Source organism: Oxyura jamaicensis, chromosome 27, assembly GCF_011077185.1.
Source record: "Oxyura jamaicensis isolate SHBP4307 breed ruddy duck chromosome 27, BPBGC_Ojam_1.0, whole genome shotgun sequence".
Classification (NCBI taxonomy): Eukaryota; Metazoa; Chordata; class Aves; order Anseriformes; family Anatidae; genus Oxyura; species Oxyura jamaicensis.
The window spans coordinates 4,103,408-4,128,290 of record NC_048919.1 but is presented as its reverse complement, the minus strand read 5'-3'; the positions used below and the strand labels follow the sequence as shown (position 1 = coordinate 4,128,290).

Here is a 24,883-nt window from a genome sequence, read left to right as displayed (position 1 = left end):
GGCACGCGTCGCCCTCCGTGCCGCAGCATCTGAGCTATGCCCAAGGTCAGAGCGGAGCCGGCTGCCGAGCCAGGAATAGCTCGGCGGGGTTAAAAGAGGCAGGGAAGGAGGAACCCCAAATCCCACACACCTGGGAACAGGGTGCTCTGTCCTGCCCCTTGCCGGCAAGGGGCTGGGGAGGACGAGGGTGGGCAAGTAATATAAGCCCCTGCTAATTCATTCTATTTTTTAAGGCGTTAAGCAAGGAGCCTGCACTTAGCGCCTGTGCGACAGCCGCAGAGGAGCGCCAGCCTGTGAACACGCTGTTTGTTTGTGTGTTCTTTTTCCCCCAAATCAGCTCCTGTGCCTGTAACCAGAGCCAGCAGAACCAAAAGGACATGACTACAGCTAAGCCGTGTCCCGAGCCCACCCCCTTGGGGCTGGGGGTGCTGGTTTCCAGCTCCCCCTGTGCCGTGGTGGCGGCTTTCTTTAAAAAAAACAGGGTTGTGGGCTGGTTGATTTTAGCATCATGTACAGGGGGCAGCCAGATGGAAGCTGGCACCGCTGAGACCAGGGGCACCACCGGGAGCCACCCAGCCCACTGCTGCCACCCCGGCTCCAGACCCTCCCTCCAGACCCCCCCCCCAGCCAGGTGGGGAGCACCAGGGGGAGGAAACTGGGGTGAGCCATCGCTGCGGGGCTCCGGCCCATGGAGCTCACACAATTCCCCCAGGTGCTTCTCAAAAGGAGCAGGAGCCCCAGCTTCTTTGAGGGTGGGGGGATTTTCCTGGGCCTGCCAAAGGCAGCTCCAGGTTGGTATCAGCTGAGAGCCCCGAGCGGAATACAAAGCAGCCTCCAATCACTTGGTTAAATACATCTGAAAACATCCCTTAATTAGAGACACAAACAATACGAGAGCATTTGACCTTGCTAGAATTCACTCCATGAGCCACAGCGTAAGTAAAACATGACCACTTATATCTTCGCGAGCCACCTTAATGAACCCTTTTTTAATTAAAGCACCGTTCATTAACTCACACCGGTTCCCTGCAAGCCCGGGTGGCTCCGTTTCACGGCAGGAACACGGAGGGAAACGCTCAGAGCCCGTCCCCAGCGCGGGCGATGCCCTTACCGGTGTTGTGAGCCTCCAGCTGGGACAGGGAGTTGACGGTCACCTTGCAGGTGGGGCAGTACAGGTGCTGCTTGCTCTTCTTCCCCTCCTTCTCATTCTCAGGGGCCGAGCCGATGCTGCCACCCGACTCAGCCGCCTGCACCTCGGCCGCCTGCGTGGCCGGGGAGGTGACGCTGGTGGCATCCGAGGTGCCCTCAGACAGCTCGGAGGCCGGCGGGGAGCCCAGCGGCGCGGCGCTGCCCGACAGCTCCGCCGGAGCCTCCTCCGAGCTGGGCGGCAGCGCCAGGCTGCTGCAGTCGCCGTCCAGCTCCTTCAGGCCGTTGCTTTGGGCTGGTGGGAGGGAAAAGGGGGGAAAAAAGAAGGTCAGGAGGGGGAAGTTCTCTTTTCTTGAATGGGTCTTCTGGATTTCAGAGAGCAACCGCGATGATCAAGGCCATCTCAGGCGCTGCCTGCTCTCTTTATTCCTGCTGTGGGTGGCTCTAACCCAGGGCTCTCTCCCACTACAGCTTTTATCCACAACCTATTGTGGCGTGCTCAGAACAGAAGCCCCAAGGAGTCTCCAGAGACTGCTCATTCCCCCCAGGGATGTGTGGGCCCACGTCAGACACCACGCTCCAGCAAGGGCAGGGAAAGCTCGTTTCCTACGGCCATTATCTCTATTTCTAAACATTGCCCAGAATCACCAAATCTCAGGGAAAAAAAAATCATTGCTCCTTCCCCCCTGAGCAGCCACAGGGTGGGGCACTACAACCCAGGGCCGGGTGCTGTACGGACACCTCAAACCTGCTCTTGCCCATGGTCTTTTGGGTACTTCCAAGGGGGCATTTTGGGGTATTCCCCACCACGCCAGAGGCTGCAGGCACACACTGGGAGCAGCCCCTGCTTCGATTGCCCCCATCCCAACACCCAGGACCAAGCCGTACTTAAGCACGGAAAACCTCAAGGAATTCCCAGCCCCGTGCTTCAGCTGCACATCTCTGAGCAGGGCTCGGACACGGCAGCGTTGTCCCCATCCCCTCTCCACGGCCAGGATGTGATCCCAAGGCTGAAGCAGAGTCGAAGCAGACCCACACATCCTCATCCCTCCTTCCACGCCTCACCGCTACAGCTGGGCCACCAAAGAGGCTCAAATACTCACAAAATGGGACTCGGCCTTCTGGGCTGGATTTCCACCTCTTTAATGCAAAAAGCCACGAGCGATGCTCGGGCACAAGTGGCACTGGTTTGGGCTTTAACCAGGATCCTCACCGTGCTGCGGCCACACCAGCACGGTTCACCCAAACCCTGCCACACCACCAAAAACCAGCCAGAGGATGGCAGCAGCCCCAGGGGTCCCCCCCGGAGCCCCCACCCCGTACCTGCGCTGCCGGGGTCCCCAGAGCCCTCCAGGCTGGGGACAAAGTCAGCCGCGCTGTCCCGGCTGCCGGCCCCCGTTGCCTTCTGCTTGCTCTTCATGGCCTCGATGGCTTTCAGCCTCCGGGCGTGCTTGTGGCCTTTGTAGTGGGCTTCTGCCTGGTTCTGCAGGGAGGAGAAAAAGGGACAATGTTGATGCTGAGGATGGACAGACAGACGGATGGGTTAATGGGGTCAGCCCCGGGCTGCTCGGACAGCTTTCCAGGACCCCGCTGAGCTGTGCGGCCATCTACCCTGGTGACATCCATCCCCTGGGATCGGGGCAGCCTTGGAGGTGATATTTTTGGCTGGGAGCAGCACAAAGCCGCTTTTCTCCTCTCACCTGATCGCCTCGCACGCAAATACATTCAGGCCGAGGTATCGCTTTGCTAAGGCATCGCAGCATTGCGAGGCTGAGATAAGGACCCTGCTCTGATTAAATGCGTCAAGGCACTTCTGAAAGGAGCCTTCAGGAAGGGAAAAAATCACGGCTTCAGAAACATACAATGAATCGCTGGCTGGAAAAATAAAATTAAAGAATACATCGGTGGGGAGGACACGTCTCCCATTGTAACCTAATGGGTGTCTAACATGCAATTTACATTCACAGGCTCCTTTCTCCCAGAGAGCGTCGAATAATGAAGTGCACATTGATGGGTTCATGCCTGCACGGAACTGATAAAAACATCCACAAAAGAAAATAACCCGAACATTTGTGTACTTAGCAGTCGGGGACAATGCAGCATTGTCACCAAAAACAACCCCAGTTTAGCAATTTATGGAGGCTAAATCCAATATGAATTAAGACACTGTATTGCTGAGCGGCACGGATTAATTTGCACGGCATTTTCAGGGGGCCAGTTGAGGCTCCCAGTGCTGGGGAAGAAGCAACATCGCTTCCTAAGGGCTGGGAACAGCGCAGCGCCGGCCGGGTACGTGGGAAAGAAAAAGGCCCATCGGAGCGCACGCGGCTGAGCAGAGCCTCATTAACAAACACAATCAACTCCCATCAGATAACGGGGCTTGGACGGGGCCCGAGCGTCAGCCTAAGTAGGTCACGGAGCATCGCCGTGCACAGCAGCGGCGTGCGATGATTTGCACCCATATGGGGGCCTCCTGCAGACGTGACCTCGGGGGGGGGGACACACGGGCAGGGACGGGGGCAGCGGCAGCACGTGGTGGGAAAGAGCAAAGCAGCCGAGGCTCAGGGGTCAAAGGCTGAGACCTGGATGCAGCCACAAGGCTGGGTTGGAAGGGAGGAGGGACGGGGGGCCCCAGGAGCACCAACCCTCCCCGTGCCACGCTTCCAGCCAGGGTACGGCTTGGAAAGCGCCGCTTTTCCCTTTCGCTGCCTTTCCCAGCGCTGCTCGGTTGCTGAGCAAAATGATGAAGCCTGGAAAAGCTGACTTTGGCTGGAAGAGCCGGATCTCCAGCAGGGCCCTGCTGATACAGCACGGCCAGGCTGGGACCGCATCTCTCCGGGCACGGCAGCGCTGCGGAGCCTGCCCGGTGCTCCCCAGGGGGTGCAGCAAGAGCAGCCCCGGGAGCCTTGGTACTCAAGCAGATGAGCAAGGGGGGGGGGACTCAGCACCATGTCACTGCTCCGGGAAGGCACAGCCAAGCACAGGGTGATGCTCCCGGGCTGGCAGCTCTATAAATAACCCCGTGCTGCTGCCTCCCCCTCTGCCCTGCACGCCACGGCGCGGAGGAGCGCATCAGCTCACCGACAGCGACCTTCCAGAAGCGGCTCCCTGCTGCGTGCTGCACAGCCATGCAAAACGCCCCCCCAGCTCACGGGGAAGCCCCCTGGGGTCCCTTCCAAGACAGGGGGGGACAGAGCAGAGCCTGGTGCCACCCCCAGCTCTGCAAGTCCAGGCTCAGCCCTGACAACACAGAACCTCCGTGTCCAAAACCCTCTCTTAACACAGGACAAGGCTCCTTCATCAGAGCTAGAGCGAGAGGAAAAAAAAAGGCTGGAAGGAAGCCCCCCCCCCATCTTGGGGTTTTATTGTGATTTCCCCTCCCACCATCCCCAGGAAGGGGGAACACAGCTGCAGGTGGTTAAGCTGTCATTCCAGCAGGAAAGTGCTCCCTTGGCCAGGGCGACCACCGCAGCCCCGTGGGGTTAGGGGGGCAGCCCAGCAAGGGGCTCTGAGCTGCTGGGGGTGTGGGGAAGGCTCCCCCCCCCATGCTGCACTCCCAGCCCAGCTGCCTGCAAACCTCTCCTGCCGGGTTGCATTTGAATGAGAATTCCCTTTCCAAGTGTTTAATCAGTTTTCCCCGGTAAAGATCAGCTGTGTGCAATTCATTACTGCAGGGATCAATGAACGTTTCCTTCCTCCCTTCTTCAAGGTGGTTGATGTACTTAGAATAAAAGGCTGGGGGGAAAAAGAAACAAACAAAAAAAAACCCACCACCTGCCACATCAGAGCTCTGGGAAGCCAACGCAGGGAAGATTATATTCAGTTCCCAAGGAGCAGATATGAACGGCACGGGCTGATAAAGCAGCTTAAGCACAACCAGCAAGGCTGAGGCAGCAGGGAACAGACCTGAACAAAATGATGAGGGGAAAGACAAAAGAGCCAGCATGGTGAATAGAGGGCACAGCAGCCCTGGGAGCGTTCGGGCCCACGAGCAAGGAGGAAGCATCTTCCAGCACCCTGCCAGTGGAAGCATCAGCCAGGGCGAGAGGAGAGCAAGGGAGAGGAGCAGCGAGGAGCTGCGCCGTGTGGTGCCCTTGTCTGGGGATGCGTGGGCAAGGGACGCCTCCGGCAGCCTTCTCTGCATCCCACTGGGGCTGTGGGATGAGGACGAAGGCAGTTTTGCCCTTGCTGCCCCAAGCCAGGGGAAGCGGTGGGGCTGCAGAGCAGCGAGCTGGGGCAGGGCTGTCCCTGCCGAGGCATCCAGAGCTCTCCAGGCAAGCACCGACGGGGAGGCTGCAGGCGAGGGAGGAGGATGCGAGCGGCGCCTCCGTGGGGTGCACCTCGCTCCTGCTCGGCCCCAGGGTGCGTTGCAGGGTGCTGGCACCCACTCGCCCACCCAGCCCCAGGCTCGGGGCCAGCCCCATGCCGGCTTACCGCCGAGTTGAACCGCAGGTGGCAGATGTTGCAGGAGATGAACTGCTTCTTCTTGAGCGGGGCGGGCACGCCGAAGGTGTGGCTGATCACCGCCTTCTGCACGGGGTCCATCTGGAAGGGGAGGAAGGCACAGGGTGGCTGGGTGGCACCGGGACCCGCAGCATGCGTCCCGTGGTGCTCAGGGTTTGCTGAGGAACAACCCCAGGAACAAGGCTGGGGTCTCATAGACTCCCCCCGTGACCTCTCCTTATGTGTATTACTTTATATAAAACCTCTCCGTGGGGTGCTCTCCTTCAATTCCTTTTTATTTTTTTCAATCATCTTTCGAAAACCACCGAATTCCTGCTGTGGTCTGGCAGAGGGGAACGGCCCCGTCCCCACCGTCTCTCTCCTCTGGGCAGTGATGGGGACGTGGAGGGGGAATGGCACCAGCCTGAGCCCTGCTCTCGCAGTGTCCCCCTCCCTCTTCCCCTCCTGCTCCACAGCAGCCCCCAGTGTCGTGGATGGCAAATTATCAGCTTCTGCTTGAGCTCCTAGCTTTTCTCCTCCATATCCCAATGACCTGGGAGGTTTCCGAGTGACTTAGCAGGAGCACAAACCACCGTAAAAGAGGGCAAAACGAGCAACAGCCCCAAATCCTCCACGTGCTTTTTTCCCAGGGAGCTGAAATGATCCTGTGCCAAGCCAAAGGTGCGAGCAGTGCCCGGGGACCCCACGGCACAGAGCTCCCACGGTGCCAACGCAGGGGACAAGGGGACGGGGGTCCCACTTCACCCGGTTCCTGCCCCGCAGCCAGTTTCACCTGGGCTCGCTGGGGTGGTGGGACACGGCACGGCCCCCCGCAGGCATCCAGGACAGGGGGGACGGGGGTGCCTGCAGCCCCAGGCACACCACAGGGCACCGTGCCCATGCAAAGCCACCCCGGGCTCCCCCAGCACCCCGAGCACCCCAAGGCGCACATTTCGCCTGCTGTAATCGAATTCCAAGGCTGACGACTTCGCATCACGTCTCGGCTGCCTGCGCAGCCCCTGGTATTTCACAGGGCATGTGCACAGAGGGAGCACAATTATCTGCAACGAGCTGTGTCTTTCCACGAGACTATTCATCAGGGGCAGCGCGCGGGGGGCTGCCGGCGAGGCAGGAGCATGCAGGCTGATGACAGCCCCTGGCTCTTCTGTCCCTCCCCGATGCTCAGCGTCATTCCTCCGCCGAGGCTGCAAACTTGTTGGAAAAGCCATAATTGTTTTAAACAAAATGCATTTATTAAAGAGGGGGGGGGAATAAGAATCAGCTCTTTGTTTGAGCGTGGCCATAATCTATAATGCAAGTATTGTTCCCCTACCCTGTGGCATAGGAAGATTATCTTATCTGAGTCCTGCTGTCAGTAGAGCCTTGGGTTTTTAGGCGATCGTATTTCTCCACAAAGCTATTTAGTTGCTGAGACAGGTGCATCAGTCTTCAAGGCACATGCCTGGACAACAGAGCCATTATCAAGACCCCAGATTCCATTCCGGGAGTGAGCGGAATGGTAAAGGCGGGTGATTAATGAAGTGCCTGCTTGCTATGAAATTTTGCTCACTTGTGGAATGTAAATGAAGGAGGTTGGGGTTCGGCGGAGAACCGGAGGAACCTACAGATGGTGAAGGCGCCGCTCCACCCCGACAGCAACCGTCGCAGCGTGCAGTCCCCGTGCTGCCAGCGCCAGGAGCGGGGCTGGCACTCGCGTGGAAGAGCACCACCCACCTTTTCCAGGGAAAGGCGAGAAAAACGGCTCTCATCTCTGCAGCAGCCTCCACCGCTGCTTCTCGGCTGGGACCAGGAGCTCGTTGAAATGGCCAGAGCCTGCGATGGAGCAGCCCAGCAGCCCTCCTGCTCCATCCACCGCCCCCGTGGCAGGGGGAAGATGCGGAGGGAAGGGAAGAGCAGGCACGAGGATGCACAGGCAGAGCTCCACGGCGCAGGGATGAGCTCGATGGAGAACTCAGTGTCTGACAGCGAAGGGTCCTTGATGCTACTTGCTAGCCATTTACGTGTCTATTAATTAGCAGTAAATTGCAGCCTCTCGGGAAACTTCACTTTCCATTTTGGATGCTTAGGATAAGGGAACCCCATTAGCATCAATACTGGAGGACGTTTTCTCTCTCCAAACAAGTTTTGTTCAGTTCACGTTTGCTGTAACGGAGCCTGGCCCACGGAGCCCACCCAGCTTCACGTCTGCTGGGTGGCACAAGGGGCCGCTGGGCACCCTTCTGTGTCCCCTCTGTGGCAGGGAGGGATGGGTGGGCACAGCCACCGTGCCCCAGGTGGCTTTGGGAGCAGGGTGATGTTGGCGACCTCCATTTCTGTGGCAGACATCTCAACGCTGGCCGTTACCTGGGTGCAATTCCTCCCCACTGACCACTTTGCTGTGCATGCTGCCCTGGGCTGAGCAAGCTCCCTGTGACCCCAAAACCCAGCTCCATGCCCCGGATGGTCCCGGCAGCTCCACGCCACCCAGCCACAACCACTTCAGCTGCTTTCACAGCTCTCCGGCCATCCCTGCAATCCAAAAGCCATCACAACAAAAAGTGGGGTAAAGTCCCACTGGGGCAGCCTGGGCGCACGCCAGCACCTTGCCACCCGTGTGAGCAGCATGATGCGGGCACTGGAGCTTTTTTGCACGGTGCTGAACGGGGCTGACACTCGAATGCCCCCCGAGAGCCCCCGTTCTTCTCATCAAATGAAAATACAAGCACGCCATCAACTTCTCTCTACCGTCTGCTATCTCCAATAGGAAAAAGCTCTCCCTGGGGACCCTGGTGCTGCAGCTTTACGTACCATCTCCCACGGACGTGGCTTTTCCCCCTGGTCTCCAGCACCTGTAACCAAGAACCCCAGGACCCAGCTGCTGCCAGCGCCGTGGGGGCAGCTCATCCGAAAGCAGAGGTGGGTTTTCGGGCACGGCACGCTTGGAGCATAAAGATCCCGGCTTCATCGCCAATTCTTATTGACTCACGTTACTTTATTTATCCCTGGATGTTCCTACCGATATAAATAGAGATCTCGGAGCCGAACTTCCTGCCAGGCGCCGAGGTCAGCACCGGGACGGAGCATCAGTTCACATTGCATCTTCTGGCGTGGTTTGGGGAGGTGCTGCTGGGTCCTGGGGATCTGCAGCATCGCAAGAGCTAGAAAGTGCCCTTTGAGCACGTATCGCGCCTTCTGTGTTGGTAGGATTCTTTTTTTTTTTTTTTTTTTTCCCTGCTGTTGTTGCTTTAAGTGAGAGCTGAGTTTGGAAAGGTTTTGCTCGCTCCAGAGTAAAACATCTGCTGGGTTCATGAGAGCCTTGTGACCTGCTCGAAGTGCAAAGCGTTCAGCTGCGCAGTTGCAAACAGCTCGTGCTCTGCGCTGCTGCAAGGGGCGAGCATTACCCGGCAGCAAAACCACACCAGACCCTGCCCAGCACCACCAGCAAGCAAAGGCCAAACCTCTGCTTCTTTCTTACAACAATTCATTTACGGCAGCTCACTCGGGGAGCACAACACCATGACCCCCTCGCTCCTGCCCCCTCTCCCACCTTGCCCCCGTCACCTCTCCAGCACGAGAGCATCCCTGCAGGACTGAAAACGCGGGACTGAGGTTGAGCCGCGTGCAACCAGCTGGGGATGCAGGGTGCTGGCAGGGATCACAGGGCACAGAGCCTGGCTGGGCAGCGGCCGAGCCTGTCCTTACACAGCCGGGCAGCTCCCCTGAGTGCAGGAGTCATTTTCCAATTTATTTATTTATTTTTTTTTAAGCTCTAGAAAGCACGTGCCAAGGCGGGGGCAAGCGAGAGCCAAGCAGAACAAACAACAGTGTCTGGTTCGAGTTAGCTACTGACTCCAGAGACTAAAAAAAGGAGCACAGACAAAGAGCAGCAATGTTAATGGCATCCAAAAAAATCCTCCTCTCCTGTGTTCCTGCTTGTTAGCACAGGGGAGAGACAGGCTAAAGCTGGGATTTCAAAAGAGCTTAAAGGAGTTAGATGTCTGAATCCCATTCAACAGCAACAGGAATCCGGTACTTAATTTCTGTGGCCGACTTTGAAGATCTCAGTGATAATTTGCACCTTCGGTGCACGTTTAATCTCAAAGCCACTTACAAAAGGCTGGCGAGGATCAGGTCCCTGTTTCAGCAGGTGGGGAGGGAGTTCAGGAAAGTCCCATTTTTAGGCTCACGAGTAAAAAACAAACAAACAAAAAAAAAAAACAACCTGACATTTACCAAAGGCAGGAGCAACCAGACCTCCTGTCCCAGACGCAGGGACCCAGATGCGGGCAGCATCCCCCGCTCAGCCCTGGGCAGGATGGATACCCCTGCCTTGGGCATCCTGCTAGCCGCCAGAACACGGCCTCGTGCTGCGATGTGTGGTGGAGGAGCTCTACAAAGCGATGTTCAACCTCCTAACCCCAGTGTTTGGTCCCACTTCTGCCCTACCTTGAAGCCCCCACTGGTAGGAGATGTCCTGCGGAGACCAGGCTCACCCCGCGCCTACCTCTCTATACCTCCTCTCTCCTCCTTTTATTTTTCCTCTTTATTTATTTTAAAACTAATGAACTCTCCAGAGCGACTTCACCGCTATTGATCCCAGGAGCAAAACCCCATTGATCTTGGTTTCAACAAACCACCTTTTTAATTTTGCTTTCTGAGGGCGACGAATGGGGCAAGAAGCAGCCTTCGAGGGTTCCTTCCCTCTGCTCCCTCGCCCTACGCTGGCACCATGTGGGGGTGAAGAAGAGCCTCAGAATTAAGCCAGGACTTATCTGGCTGGGTTCAAGGAGCAGAAGAATGGAGAAGGGATTTTTTTGTTTTGTTTTGTTTTCTGGGGGACGGAGGGAGGAAGGGGTCCGGCGGCCGCAGCCCACCCGTCCACAGGGACTCACCGTGTTGAAGTTGGGGAAGAGGTTGAGCGGGGACGTCCCGTTGAGCCTGAAGGTCAGGAAGTGCTTGATGTCCAACGGGGGGTGAAGGGGCCGGCCGGGAATAGGCAGCGACGCTAGGAGGGGACTGCTGTGTCCGGAGGGACCTGGGCGGGCAGAGGGGAGAGAGCAGCGTTAGCACGGGTGGATCCCAGCCACGCACGGGGACAAGGCCACCGGGACGGTCTGGTGCTGCTACGACCCTTTGGTGACATGTCCTAGATGGGGGGGGGGGGCTCGGGGCATCCCTCTGGTTTTTGGGTTCAGCCCCAGCACCCCCACACGAGGCCCGACGCAGCCATTTCCATGCTGGGATTCTGCGATTCCACATCGGAGCATTGCACGTGATGGAGTTTGAACCATTTGAAGAGCAGTAAAGATCCCAGACCCCCCCTTCTCCCCAAAATAACAGCACCACTCTCCTGCGGGATCTCCCACGGGGGGGGGGCTCCAAAGCAGCCGACGTAGAGGCACGGGGAGCATCCCAGCCACAGCCGCCCCCCCGGAGCAAAACGCTGAACTGAGGGCAGGGGGCAGAGACCTGAGCAGCCCCCAGCACGCCACGGCCCCAGCTTCGCACAGATGTTGAAATTTGGGCCTCTCCAAGCCTCGCAGGCACCCCAGCTCTGCCCCCCTCCCCCTCCCCCCCCCCTCCAGCTGCTATTTTGGGTGGAAACCACCCGCAATCCCCAACCGCCGCTCCGGCAACAGAGCCGCCCACTCCCCATCCAGGCTCTGCTGGCTGCCTTGCATCTTCCCCCGCAAACCAATTGTGAGCTCCAGCGCGCGGTGTAAAAATAGCCTGCGGTTATTAATAATTTTCTCTTTAAAAAGAAAACACCCGTAGGGACGAGGGAACGGCAAACAGAAAGGATCTGGAACCCAGGCATTAGTGCAAAGGCAGCGGTTTTCCATGCGGCCTGATCCATGGCCCCCCAGACACCTCCCTCCATCCTGCACGGGCCAGGCTGGGAGCCTGCGCCCTGGGATCACGGAGTGGGGAAGAGTTAATAAGCCAACAAATGAAGAAAATAAAAGAATAAAAGTTTCAATGTGCTGTGAGCCAAAAAATCCCATTCGCATCTCACGCGACTCCATCCCTCCTCCTTCAGCCCCTTTCAGCAGCCTGGACCATGGACAAGGCAATTATTATTATTATTAATAATAATAATAATAATATATTGGTCCTTTTCCACCTTGTTTTTAAGGCTTTGCTCTGCTGGAAGATGCTTGGGGTCACAGCGCTGCCCTCAGCCCACCCTCCCCCTTTACAGCATTAGGAAAAGCAGAAAACCCATCAGAGGAAAAAAAAAAACACAGAAGCAGCAGGGGAAAGGAGCCCACAAGCCCCCCCAAAACCTCCAAAACCCCCAAATCCCCCCACACCAGCTCCTCTTCCACGCAGACTTGGCTGGACGAGGAGCTCGCTCCCGCAGCGCGTCGTTGCCGCTCCCCCGCTGCGCTTTGCTTTCTGCCCTAAACCCGCCTCCCCACTGGCAAAAACCAGGCTGGCGCCGAGATAAAAATCTGAAATTCAAAGTTCGGGAGATTTTTCTGAATTTCCGAACGGGGAGCCGGCCGCGCTGGCCCTGCAGGCAAAAACGACCTCTTTCTGGGAGAGCGCACACGGCCGCTCCTTCATCTGCACCGGAGCGGTCCCTGAGTCAGTCCTGGCTCCGGGGGAAAAATTACATTTTGCTTCATCGGGCGTGCATTGATCGAGTTAATTCCAGAGTCACCCAGAAGGGAAATCTGTGAAACCGCTCAAAAATAAATAAATAAAGCAATAGCAACAGCGACGAGGGAGGCAGCAAGAGCAAGCAGAAATGGGTGAACGATGCATAATTAACCTTCCGAGGCATGGAGCGGTGTTTCTGCCTCAAATCATCGGAGACGGCAGCACCCTGCGTCCGGGAACCCGGCCCCTGGGGACCCCCCACCCCCCTCCAGCCTGCACACACAGCCCTGAGCGTGCCGAGGAAAGCGGTGAGAGCAAAGGCATTCGGGGCCGGATTGCAACGGTTTCCACTCGCCTTGCGTCCGTGCACTTTGCATTGATCGTGCTGGCCTTAAAACCTAAGATATATTCCGTTCAACACTGGGAGGAACAAGAGGGCAAGCGATGCCTCTGCCCCCATTGCAGGTGGCCGGATGAATGAGTCTGCAGCTCTGCGACACCCGGGTGCTGCTGCTCGGGAGGGTGCTGGGGCAGGAGCACCCATGGGTGCTGCCCACGGACAGACCACGGACACGACGCGCTAAGCCAGCCCTCGGCGTCTTTGATCCCAGTTTTGTGGGTTAATCATTTTAGGGCTGGGGGAAAAGGAATCAGGGGGAAACGACACAGGCTATCCGGAGAGCACGCAGAAACCCCAAGCGAGACGGGACCCTGTGGTAGAAGGCAGGAGAGTCACCTTTCCTTCCTGAATTTAGGTCGACCAGACTTCACAAGACCCCAGTGAATAGGAGAAGGCCTTAAACAGCATGGCACATCTTTCCACAGAGCCCCAGCGAGGTGCAGGGGCCGTGCAAGGAGAGGCCACGAGCCCGTAGCAGGCACAAGGAGGAAAAGCAGCGCTCAGCTGAAAGGGAACGCGCTGCGGCTGGAGCTGCTCGCACGCCCGTGGCTAAAGGGAAAGAAAAAAAAAAAAGAAAAAAAAAAGAAAAAAAAGGGAAAAATAATCACGAGGCATGGGGACAAAGTCACCAACAGCTTCAGTTTGCCTAAATCTCAGTTGATCACAAAAGCATGGGCTCTGGATGCAGGGAGCGGGCAGCAAGCAGCGCAGCCACAGCACCGGTGCAAGCGGGGTTCCCGGTCACATCCAGAGCTCCCAGTCCTATCTTGAGCTCCCAGTCCCATCCCGAGCTGCCGTTGGGGTGCACGGCTGGGGGGATGCACAGTGCTGGGGGCACCTCCCCAAGGTCACAGGGCCACAGCGGCTCTCTTACCTTTGCTGCAGGGCAGATTCCGGCAGCAGCTGCGGGCTGTATTTTTAGGTATTAATTAGACACTCAATTACAGGGATTTGCTTTGGTGAGAGTGGCAGGGCCCCTGGGTCTGTCTAGGATGACACGACCTTACCCGAGGGGACGGCACGGCCACAGGCAGGGAACAGCACCCCTGGATGCCCAGCTGGCAGCTCGGGAGCAGGATCGGTCCCCTCGCTGCTGCCAGGGCATGGGGTGGTCGTGGTTTTTCCTCTCCCCCCAGGTTTGGCAGAGGAGCCCCCACCTCCGCAGCAAGTCCTGCTGTGCTGGCTCCTTCTCGATGCTGCCAAAAAGGAACGAGCTCGAGGGCTCCAGGGAGCGCTTTCAAAGCGCTGATAGAAGAAAGGCAGTGAGGGAGCCCTGCATTTCCAGCACGGACACCACAAAATGGCTTTGCCCCACTCCCCAGTTAGATTTTTGGGTTAGCGATGCCGAGGACACACGGGCTGATCTCCGGCCACGCGTGCTGCTGTGCTGAAGCCGCAGCGGTGGATCCTGGATGCCCACGGAGGCGTCCCTCCGGCCGACCCACTGCAGCACTGGGCACCCCATTGCCACCCCTGGCTCTGCAGCAAGGACACGCTGCATTTCCTAAAAGAGCATCCCAGGTCTGACCACACGCCACACGGAGCCACAGCTTCAGCACTCACTTTCCCTCTCCAGGGCTCAGCCAGGAGCAACCGAAGCCACCCCAAAACCCCCACAGATGCTCTGCAAGGGACCTTCCCTGCTGCTCCGAAGCTCAGCGCATCCCCTACCCCACGAGGCAGCCGAGTCTCAGAGCATCCCCCTGGATTTAAAGACGCCTTTCAGACCTTTCTTCAACCAAGCCCCTAAAGGAACGGGGCCCACCGCTGCCTGCAGCCTCCCCCTGCAACCTCACTCAGCCCCCGTTCACCGCGCGGGCACAGTTCTGCAGCCGATTCCCTCCTGACCCCCTGTTGGGCTGCTGAGAGCGACGGCGGTGCTCCAACGCTACGTCTGCACGAACCTCCGAGCCGTGCCTTTGCGAGCGGCAGTGACACCGCTGTGGGTTTTTTCAGACCGTCGCGAGGAGCTGCCAAGGACCCGTCTCGCAAAAAAACGCGGGGCTGCCTTCAGAGAGCAGCTGGCGCAGAGTCTGCACAAGACAGATGGAGACAGGAGCTGTTTATTCACACGGAAAGCCTGGCTCCCTCTCGTTTGGTAGGTGTTCTCCGCAAATTTTGGTGGTGTCTCAAATTCCTCACCCGGGGCTTTAAAGCTTTTGTCTCTGGCCAAGCGTGGACTGAATTCGCTCCGGCTGTTTCCAGGAGGCTGGCTGGGAAGCGCACGTATGTGCGCTCCGTGGTGCCAAGGGCTGTGGAGAGGGGAGAAAGAGCAAGACCAGGATCGTATCTCTGTACCACGGCCACAGCACCCAGAACAGCCCAGTTCTGGGCTGTCCCACTTGGGACAGACTGTCCCAGTCTGTCCCACTCGGGACAGACTGCCCTGGTTTTAGGAGCGTCAGGGTTGCGCTGCCTCCAACTCCCCGAGCAGCTCCTGGACCTCGGAGCAGCAGCTGTGAGATGCTGGAGACAGCAACGCTGCGCCTGCTGTGCAGGGTTTTGACTCCTCAACCCAAGCTGTCCCCACAGCAGGACTGGTTTTGGCAGAGCGCAGCAACCTCCCTGCCCTGCTCAGCACCCAGGGAGCCCCCCCAGAAGTGTCCCCCTTTCTCCTGGGTGTAGGGATGCTCTGTGCTGCCTGCTCTGGCACCGATACCAGTCCCCAAGCGCAAGCGCCAGTCCAAGACGAAGGCATGGGCTGAACACGGACCACCAGCATCGTGGGCATTTGGGTCAAATCCTGCCAGACTGCGCATCCAGGGGATGGTGTGAACTTACCTGGGAGCCGAGCTGAGCTGAATCCAGCAGAAAGACACGGCGCTCCCCACATGCTGGAGCGTTAAGCTGACGTGATGCTTTGGGCTGCTGCTTTGACTTTATTGCAAATTAAAATCAGTAAGAAGGATCTTTTCATCCCACCCCTACAGAACTAAAGAAGCCATCCCTCCAAGTTAAAAAAAAAATAAAAAAATACATTAGCCCACCCAACACCCAAGGGCACAGCCTCAGCAGAGCGCTCAGACTGCAAAGGGAGCTTCGGGACGTGATGCCATTTTGAAAAAACAAGGAATTCACTATTATTTCTTGGACCCTTGCTTATAATTTATTCTGTCATTGAAAAAAAAAGAAAAAAAAAAAAAAAAGAAAAAGAAAAAAAAAGTCCTTTTAGATATCTTTGTACTTTAAACACTAGGAAAGTTAAGGTAGATCTTTTTAATATATATATATTTATATATATATTTATATATATATACATACACATATATACACAATGATGCATTTAGAAGTTACTATTTCCTCAGTGATTACAATACCTTTCTTTAAATCACTTGCTTCTGAAATGATCACGACTCGATGCCACTGCTAAAAATACCTTGTGCCGTGTGCAAGGAATACCAACAAGACACCACCAGGCATTTCTGGGTTTGCCACAGAGCTAGGGAGATACGCTGCCTTCTCTGCATTCATTCTCGAGGCTCCAAAATAACAAAAACCAGATATTTTTGCAGAGTATTAAGTAAAAGCTGCTGCGTTTTGTGCAAAGGCAATGTTACATTTGAGCTCAGGAGATTTGTTTTCATCTCCCCTAAAAAAAAAAAATTAAAAACAACACCCTGGAAAGATCTCATCGCAAGGTAGAACTTCATCTGAGGTGACACCACGCAAGGGGAACTCCCCCAGGATTTGAAATTCTGGCCAATTCAGATGTCTGCTTTGGGGAATGAAGGGCAGCAGAGGGGCCGGCATGGCTTTGTGGAGCATCCCATTCCTTCTTCCCGGCGCAGAGCCGGCCATCGTCATCGCAGTGACCGGTGATGGGGAAGGCAGCGTGGAGGAGATGCTCGGGGCTGCCGTAGGATCTGGCTCCTGCCCGCAGGGCTCTGCCTTCGCCAGCCACCCCTCACTTCACCTGCGCCACGATGAAGCCGGACTCCCGCATGCTCTCGTAGTACTCGATGGCCAACGCAAAGTCAAACTCGTTGACGGCCGGCCCGTCGATGGCGATCTTCATGAGGTCGGACAGCCCCTCGTCCTTCACGCAGCGCGACCGGCCGCGCTTCAGCAGCTCCCGGCCCCGGCTGATCTTCTCGGCCAGGACCGAACCCAACGGCAAGGCCAAGGCGATGGCCGCGAGGACGGCGAAGTCCGGGAAGAGCTCGTGCATCTCGGAGTTGCTGTAAACCAGTTTGACACAGAGGTCCTTGAAGGACAGCTGGCTGAGGCTGAAGACGATCCGCTTGAAGAGGGGGAAGTCACTCAGGGCCCTCTCGCTCACCACTACCCGGGAGTAGGCCTGAAGGAGGAAATTCAGCTCGCTGACCCCGTAGCTGCCGATGTCCTCCAAAGACTGGGGGTAGCACTTGGGGTTGAAGATGGCCGAGAAGGAGCTGACGGCCTCCAGGACGCTGCTGGGGAACCTGTCCAGCAGATTGCCCCGCACACTCTCCAGGTAGGTCTCCTTCAGGTGCTCGAAGTGCTTCAGGTGCACCTTGGAGCAGTTGGCCAGCTCCACGCCCTTGTAGTAGAGACGTCTCTCGCCCTCCCGGTCATCCCGCGGGTGCTCGTTCATCTCATTGAGGAACTCCTGGAGGTTCTGGCCGCTGGCGCTCTTCTGGGCCTGCAGGGTGGTGGCCGTGGCGGAGACGATGGGCTTCAGGATGGAGAGGTCAAAGTCCTCGATCTGGAAAAAGCGGCTGAGTTTCTGGAAGATGGGGAGGACATCCAGGAGGATCTTGGTGAAGGCCACGAACTGGAACTTCTTGAGCTCTTCGCAGAGGCCAAGGGCCACAGGGGACCGCTCTGCCTCGCTCTCCAGCAGCAGCACCAGCGTGGGCCACGAGGAATCGATGGCTTCCACAGCTGGGAAAATAGAAGTCCAGTGGATGGCCTTGGGGCTCCCGAGGTCTATCTCACAGAGGTCCAGGACGCTCCGCAGCTCCTGCAGGCTGTTGCTTTCTCCCCTGAAGCTGGAGTAGAGCCTGTAGACAGCGTCCACGGTGGTCTCGTACTTCTGGAGGTATTCAATGCTGACGATGCTCTGGGTGGGCAGCAGGGAGCTCCCGTGGGACAGGCAGTGCATCTCCGTGAGCAGCGGGCAGAGGGAGCTCAGCGCCGTCCCCACCCCGCTCAGCCGCTCGGCCACCAGCGAGGCGCTGTCGGCGCTGAGCCAGGTGATCTTCATGGTGGGGATGCCGAAGGAGCGCATCACCTCGCCCACCTTGCCCGCCACCGTGGAGGCCTCCCCGGCGGGCAGCTCGAAGCTCCCCAGGAAGGTGGTGGAGGTCTGCCCGTTGCAGGGGGAGACGGTGGTGGTGAACATGGCGAGGTTGCGGTGCTCCAGGACGTCCACCGTCTCGTCCACCACCAGCCCGACAAATGGCGAGGCTTTTATCCTGTGCCTGTCCTCGTTGTGCAGGACCTTGGCAATTGCTGCCTGAGCCAGTTAAGGGTGCGCAGGGCAGGCGGGGAGGGAAAGAGAAATACAAGTGAACTTTAAAAGCACGTGGGAGATGCGCAGCACCCCTAGCAAAACAAGCTGCAAGGCACCCACGCTCAGATCTCCCCAAAAGCGGCGCGAGGTCCCAAATCTGAGAAGCCCTTAAGCACGTGCTTGGCCCCCACTGGCCACTGGGCACCCGCCTTCAAAGCAGAGCATCGCCCAGAGGAATCAAAGCCACTTCTGCTCATGTTTTAAGCTGCTCGCTGATTTAGGTGTAACAGCTGGGGATCTTAAGTGCAAGGGCCTACAGATTGCTCTCAAACCCTGAGTTGAGGTGCTGGCAAATTCTGCTTTTGCTCCCTCAGGTTTTTAGGAGCTAGAGAAAGTCAATGAGACATCAGCACATTTGAACTACAACTTCAGACAGATGCTTGAAATTAGACCACTTTAGCACCCATTCCTGGGTGAAAATATTTCCCTAAATTGTAGCTTAAAACATGGAGCAAGTCCCGTGCCAAGGCTGTTTGGCACGGGAGTACCAAACCCAGCTTTCTCATGGAAAGAGCTACGGAAAGCATCCCTGCAAACCTTATTTAAAGCCATGCAATGCTCCCGCGTCCCACCACTCAGCTCACAACTTGCTGGGGCTTGCTTTTCGCTCCGTTCCATCCAAGTGCACAGCAATAGCACTTAAAGCGGCCACGAGCGCTGAATCACGCTGCAAGAGCAGGTTATTTTATGGCTGTGTCCGCAGACCTCAAAAGCAATTTTGGCCTTATAATGTTGTGCGAGTGGTATATACCAGTCAGCTCCCGGCTGGAAATTGCTTTCTCTTTTCTAATATGCTGCCTCCTGTTTCCTCTAGCCGCATCCCAAGCAGCAAGTTAAGGTCAGCAGCCCTGGGGGCTGAAGGCAGCCAGCTCCCTGCATCCTCCTCCCTCCCCACTTCCTCAGGGCTCCTGAGACCCTGCCTGCACCAGGAGCTCATTAAGACACCTAACCCCTGCTTCTTCAGCTGTGACTCCATCACTTTAGTGCTTTTCAAGCAAAGCAGGGGCAGGAGCAGCAATAAAACTTTGGGGCATCTCTCCCTTTTTGCTCCATTTTATCCATTTCGTGGAAATGCCGCTGGTTTGAAGGGAAAACTTTCTCTGCAAGTGCAAACGCTGTAAGTAGCACTCCAGGCTGAGAAATCTAATTAGTGGATTTAGCCTCTCTGCAGTGAAATAGGGTTCTTTATATATCTAAAATGCCTGGCAAACGGCCAAGCTTCACTAAAAAATTAATTTGATTTTAACAGGCATGAAGCATTTGTAAAATTCAAAACATATATGTACCCTTTCTAAACTCTCTGGCTACTCGATCTTTCTGATCGCTCAGTTTAGGCCAAAAGAGGAAAAGCCCGCTGTGCTGGCGTGCTAACTGAAGTCCTGAGCTTTCATCCTTCAAGTCTGCTGCATCGGCTTGCAGCGATGGGCATCGCGCTCCGACAGCAGGAGCGGCTGCTCCCGGTCCCTGTGTGCTCTCGAGGCACGCACATGGCTGAGAGCCCCCGGCTCCCCCGATGGAGCCCATTGCTTTCTCCCCGTCCCCTCCGTCCTCCTGAGCTGTCACATCAGGCAATGACACCGACAAGGTGCCATGTTTATTATTTTTTAATGTGGAAGCACTTGCCATCAGGCCCTACTGAAGATACGGGAAAGCTGGACGATTGTCTGGCTCCAGCATCCATCCAGGTGGGATCAAAGCAGCCAAGGAGCTGGCTCTGATCTTGCCTCTCCTTGCTTCCCGCAGTCCCTGCTGCAAAAATGCATTTTTTTTGGCCCTGATGAGGCAGAGCACACATTTGCCTCCAGCCCTAGCCCATGGGATGGGAGCATGTGCCTAAGGCTCCTGCTCACGCATGCAGCAGCTGAAGAAACGCCAGCGATGCTCGACGCAACACAAGCTCAGGGGTGCTGCAAAGCGCGGAGCTCCCGGCACGAGCACCAGAACCTCTTTGCTACGTGCCACGGGAGCTTCACAGCACGGTCCAGCCCCAAAACAACCATCGAACACCACGGGCAAAGAGACCCCCGGCCCATCGTACACACCTGCATCTCCCTGACGCTGCTGGGGTGGTAGTACTCGCTGTGCTCGGAGGCGAGCAGCGCCTGGCACAGGTTGAACTTCTGCAAGTCCAGCAGGGAGGAGCACTTCTCCTCCGGGATCTCCTCCTTGGCCATCCAGTAGACGGTGGTGAGGATGGCCACCTTCGCCGGGTTCACCTCCACCTTGAGGACCGAGCGCAGCTCCGGGTGGCCGTGGACGCGGGCTTCAAAAGCCAGCTGCTCCCGGTTCACCGCCAGCGCCTGGCGGTGGGCGCCGGAGGTGACGTGCCGCAGCAGGGCATGGCGCTGGAAGTTGTCCGTGCCCACGGTAAAGGCGTTCTCCGCTTTACCGTGCTTGTTCTTCACCAGCGCCTGCCGACACTCTATGCAAAACATGAGTTTCCGCTCATAGTCAAACTCCAGCCAGGTAAATTCTTCCTTCCAGTGCTCATTGAAATAGCGCTTACACTTTTTATTGGAATTGGAAGTTTCCCCAGCTGGCTTTTTCCCTGGAGGCACCATATTGCTGTGGCTGGGAAATCAAACACTACGGTTGAACTGAAACGTGCCTTGGAGGAGCAGCCTCTACATTTAATTTAGTAAGGAAGGTCTATTAGCACTTTCCTGGTTCGACTGGAGACGAAAGAGACACAAGGGGAAAGGGATTAGGGCCCTCGCAATCCTCAGTCTTTGCTATTTGCTTTTTTTTCTTGCCTGCTATCGAGGAGCTGCGGTGACACGGCGGTGGCAGGGGTGCTCGGAGGGCAGGACCCTGAGCGCCTCTTTTGGTGTCCCCAGCAGCTTTGGGTGCCCGCCGTGGGACCGCCGTGCACGGCATGGTCCTTCACCTGACCACGGGGCCGTCTGAAGGCACTCCCAACCAGAGCAGACCTTCACGCTGCTGCCAACGCTCAGAGGATATGGAAGCTTCAACGCTGGCTTTCAACAGAACGTCACAAATCAGAGTGTTTGGCCCCCCCGAGGAGAAAACACTCGATTCCCCAAACCACCAGGAAGGACCGAAGCACCCTGTTCACCCTCTCGGGTAGGCAGCATCACTCAGGCTTGCAGGGAGCCTTGTCCTGGATGGGTTTTGAGCTGAACCCAGATGGCTTCGAGGCCAAGGACCCAAGGGTGGGGGGGATGGCAGCCAGGACCTGCGGCCACCTGCAGCTGGGGACAGCCAGCAAGCAGCTCCTGAATTGTCCCCAACAGTGGAGGAAGAGCCAGGATTCCCCAGCATCTACAGGAGGCTACGAAGCACCTGAGCACGTCTTTAAACCAGTTAGCTCAAGTATTTAAGCAGCCACTTAACTCCCTACCTGTACTTAAGCCCCACTCAGCCCATTCCTTGTATTCCTCCAGGAACAGGACTGAAAAACCAAATTGAGCCTTGATAAAGGGAGGAGGAGGAACCCAGTGCAGAGCGGGGAAGGGGAGAAAACCGAAACACAGGGGGAAAAGGAAAGAAACTGGACCTTCAGCAGCAGTGCAAGCCAGGAAATACTCAGTATAACTCGCTGAGAAACCCATGAGGGATTTGGGGTTTTTCTAAAGACTAAAGTCTAAGGATTGGAGCCATTCCCACAGCCATCACGGAAAGCCTCAGGATTTGGTGCTGGAGCAATGCTTCGGCCCCCAGCACCCCCAGGTCCCCTCCCACCCACCCAACTCTTCCCCCCCACCAGGGTATCCCGGGCTCACAGCCACCTTGCAGCATCGCTGGCACCGCACCACTGCCCTCAGACCCTCGTCCCCTGCACCCTGCCACCACCCAGGGGGCTGCAAAACGCCCTTCATCGAGAGGGTGAGGAAGGGGCGAGCTTCCTCCCGACACAGGGAATGCAAAGCTGTCCAGGCTTGCAACAGGCATGCAGGTTCCCTTTCCTCGTTAAACCTCCTTCACGTAACTGCTCGCTTCGCTCCCCAGAGCCAAGCCTCCCATCCTCACCGCGTGCCTCTGCAGCATGGTGCAGCCGGGAGCGCTCGGGGGGAGGGGGTGGATTCCCAGCACTGGGCGATCGCGTGCAAAGTTGCAGCCTCCTCCTCCTCCTCCTCAGGCCGGTGGAAAAGCCTCACCCGCAGCCGCTAAGTGCATCTGCTCTGCAGTCCGTTAATTAGGAAACTGCAAGGGCTTTTTGTGAGAGCCGGAGCCAAGACCCGTCTTGCTAAATGTTTCCTCTGCGGTTGCCAGCGCCTGTTGGACGCTCCCTGGGGAACGCAGGCTCTGTCTGGGTGGGGAGCGCCCTGGTACCCACCCCCCTCGCCCCCCCCCGTGCCTTGTGCAGGCTCCAAAACTTGGCTCGTGGTCTCGGTGCCCACCTGCCCCGAGCCCCTGGGCAGGGTGGGCATCGAGCTGCGTGCCCTGGCCGCAGCAGGGACAGCGCACGGTCCCCAGACTGTCCCCTTGCCGTGACCAACCCCGTCTACACACAGCACCCAGGCACTTGACCCAGCAAAAATCATTCCTTGGACAGAAATAGATAAATATATACACACACACACATCAGTGATGGGTCTGGGGGTGCACAGGGCCCGTGCAGCCCCGCTGGGGCAGAGCAAGGGACAGTGCAGGGGCTGCTGGTGATGCAGCCGTATCCTGTGCGTCCTGGGGCAGCCGCCGTGCACCTGGGCTGGCTCCGCTGCCCTGCTGCTGCCCAGGGGGAGATTTTAGCACCGTGTGTCCTCAGGAGCAGGTAGCGTGCTGGAGGGGGAGGAAATGAGCTGGGAAGCGGGGGTGTTAATATTGCACCCCAGCTCCTGCATGTGCTGCTCCCGCCACGAGCACACAGGCTGGGCAGGAGCACTGCCTGTAAGGAAGTTTGGGCAGGATTTATTTGCAAGACAAGGAGCCCCTGCTGGGACATGCATGCCCCAGGTCCCTCAGCCCTGGCCGTGTCACTGAAACGCCCGCCCGGCTCCAGGCAGAGCTTTGCCAAGTGCGAGCAGAGCCGCATGCAACTCCCCCAGCTCCCCGGCCCCGCACGCCCACCCTCCCTCTACACATACGTACCATGGAACCGCTGCCATGAGCTTTGGGGCCAGGGGGCTTGCAAACTTCCCAAGATTTTGGTTTTTTATATAGGAAAAAAAAAAATCTAATTAAAAAAAAACAACAACAACACACACACACACAAAAAAAAAGCAAAGCCAAAAACAAATTAAAATAAAACAATCCCCCGGATGCAGGGCGAAGCACCACACGCACACATACACCCCCCACCCCCCCACCCCGCCCCCTGTCCCGGCGGGGCTCCCCGCTCAATGCATGGGGCGGGCGCCCCGCGGGCGCTGCCGCGGCCCCGAGCGCCGGCGGCTGCGGGAACAAAGCCTGCGGCTGCCGCCCGCGCTCACGGCAGCATGGGAGCAGCCATCTTGCTGCGAGGACTGTCTGGCTCCACCGATGCTCCCGGCAGCCAACGGCGGCAGTGGCCACTAGCGGCAGCCGGGAACGGGGAAGGCCGCGTGGCGGTGGCCGCGGTTCGGCCGCGGTTCGGCCACGCTTGGCCGGGCGATGGGCTGCGGTCCCTGGGGTGGGGGATGCCTGGGGGTGTGCGGCTTGTGATCCCCCGTGGGATGCTTTCCTGGGGGGAAGTGGTGATGGGTGTGGGGTGCCGGGCTTGGGGCACCCCCTGGGGCACCCCCAGGTTGGGCGCACGCAGCAGGACGCGGTGCAGGAGGTTTTGCGGCCACCTGGGTCTGAGTAGAGCCAGGGAGGTTCGGGCAGAGCCAGGGGATGAGCACTGCTTCAGCGGGCAGCTGCGAGCAAAGCAGCCTTCCAGACCTGCCACAAGCATGGAGCAAAATTTTGGGGGATGAGTCCGTTTGCTGCCACTGCACTGGGGGGCAGCCCGAGCTGCTGCTGTGACCCTGTTACCTGCTGGTGGCCTGGAGCTATGGGATTTGGGTTGGCAGCTCCACCCCAGCGACACCCAAGAAGCACCATTTGCACCAAAAATCTTCCAGCATTAAACGCGGGTGCAATTTAGAGCCTCTCAACTTCCAAAAAAATAATAATAATAGGATTTTCTGCCACCCTTGCTGTCCTCCAAACAAGACTCCCGAGGCTACTAAAATCCGCCAAGAGCACCCACGTCCTGCAGGAGCCACCAAGGGAACCTCCCTGCCCCTGGGCCACGGTGCTCAGTGCCTGCAGAGGATGCTCTCAGCCCTGAGTGCCTGCTGCTGGGGCAGAATCAGGCTCCGTTAAGCACCGCAGCCCCCCGGTATGTGCCTGGATTAGGACCTGCTTTGTACCTGGCTCCGCACACCGGGGAGGGGATGACGGGCAGCCCCGGAGTAAATTCCTCTCTCTACAGGCTTCTCAACATGTCCCGGGGCAAGAGGCTCCTTTCTGCTCTCAGGACATTCCTGCCTGGCCACCTTGGCTCAGGGTTAATGCTTACAGGAGCTGGGTGAAACCAGAGACCGGGTTTCCGGGGCTGAAAATATGCACTATTTATTCTTGTGCTAATGCAAGTGAGAAAAGAGGACTTAAGGTTTTTAATCAATTTTCAGCCTGCTGCGTCCTCTCCTTTGCAGCTTCTGGGGGCAAAAGTGCAGAAGTCAGCTGGGCTGTCCCGGCCAGCAGCAGGCTGCTTTTCCACCCTATTTCCAGAGGGAGCAGCCGGGTCTGATCCCAGAGGCTGCTCCTGCCCTTCGCATCCTCAGGGGAGCCACCAGAGCCTGGACCAAAAGGATGAGGATGAGGAGGATGAGGAGGAAGACCAGCACCAAGCCCGATACCCGGTTAGC

General features: G+C 57.4%; 2 protein-coding genes across 8 annotated transcripts in view; both read right to left on the bottom strand.

Annotated features, from left to right (window-relative positions):
* ZNF385C (zinc finger protein 385C) overlaps positions 1 to 24,883 on the bottom strand; it is a 75,815-nt gene that overhangs the window by 4,650 nt on the left and 46,282 nt on the right. For all 6 annotated transcript variants that reach the window (XM_035347586.1, XM_035347587.1, XM_035347588.1 and 3 more), the window contains 4 exons: positions 10,482 to 10,624; positions 5,581 to 5,691; positions 2,470 to 2,629; positions 1,112 to 1,441 (listed from right to left, as the gene is read on the bottom strand). In XM_035347586.1, coding sequence (XP_035203477.1) covers positions 1,112 to 1,441; positions 2,470 to 2,629; positions 5,581 to 5,691; positions 10,482 to 10,624 — 744 coding nt within the window. The remainder of the gene's footprint in view (positions 1 to 1,111; positions 1,442 to 2,469; positions 2,630 to 5,580; positions 5,692 to 10,481; positions 10,625 to 24,883) is intronic.
* C27H17orf113 (chromosome 27 C17orf113 homolog) lies at positions 15,797 to 23,572 on the bottom strand. Of its 2 annotated transcripts, none has more exons than XM_035347569.1 (3): positions 23,142 to 23,572; positions 20,132 to 20,660; positions 15,797 to 18,032 (listed from the first exon to the last, which is right to left on the bottom strand). In XM_035347569.1, exons 1-3 carry the CDS (start codon positions 23,156 to 23,158, stop codon positions 16,500 to 16,502), a joined length of 2,079 nt encoding a protein of 692 aa, XP_035203460.1. In that variant the 5' UTR covers positions 23,159 to 23,572; the 3' UTR covers positions 15,797 to 16,499. The 2 variants fall into 2 exon arrangements, with proteins under 2 accessions (XP_035203460.1, XP_035203461.1); XM_035347570.1 differs by having other exon boundaries at positions 20,132 to 20,761; positions 23,142 to 23,567.

Coding starts and splice junctions, on each gene's coding strand:
- C27H17orf113 (XM_035347569.1), bottom strand. Junction 18,033..20,131: donor GCAGCGTCAGGGAGATGCAG/GTGTGTACGATG, acceptor TAACTGGCTCAG/GCAGCAATTGCCAAGGTCCT.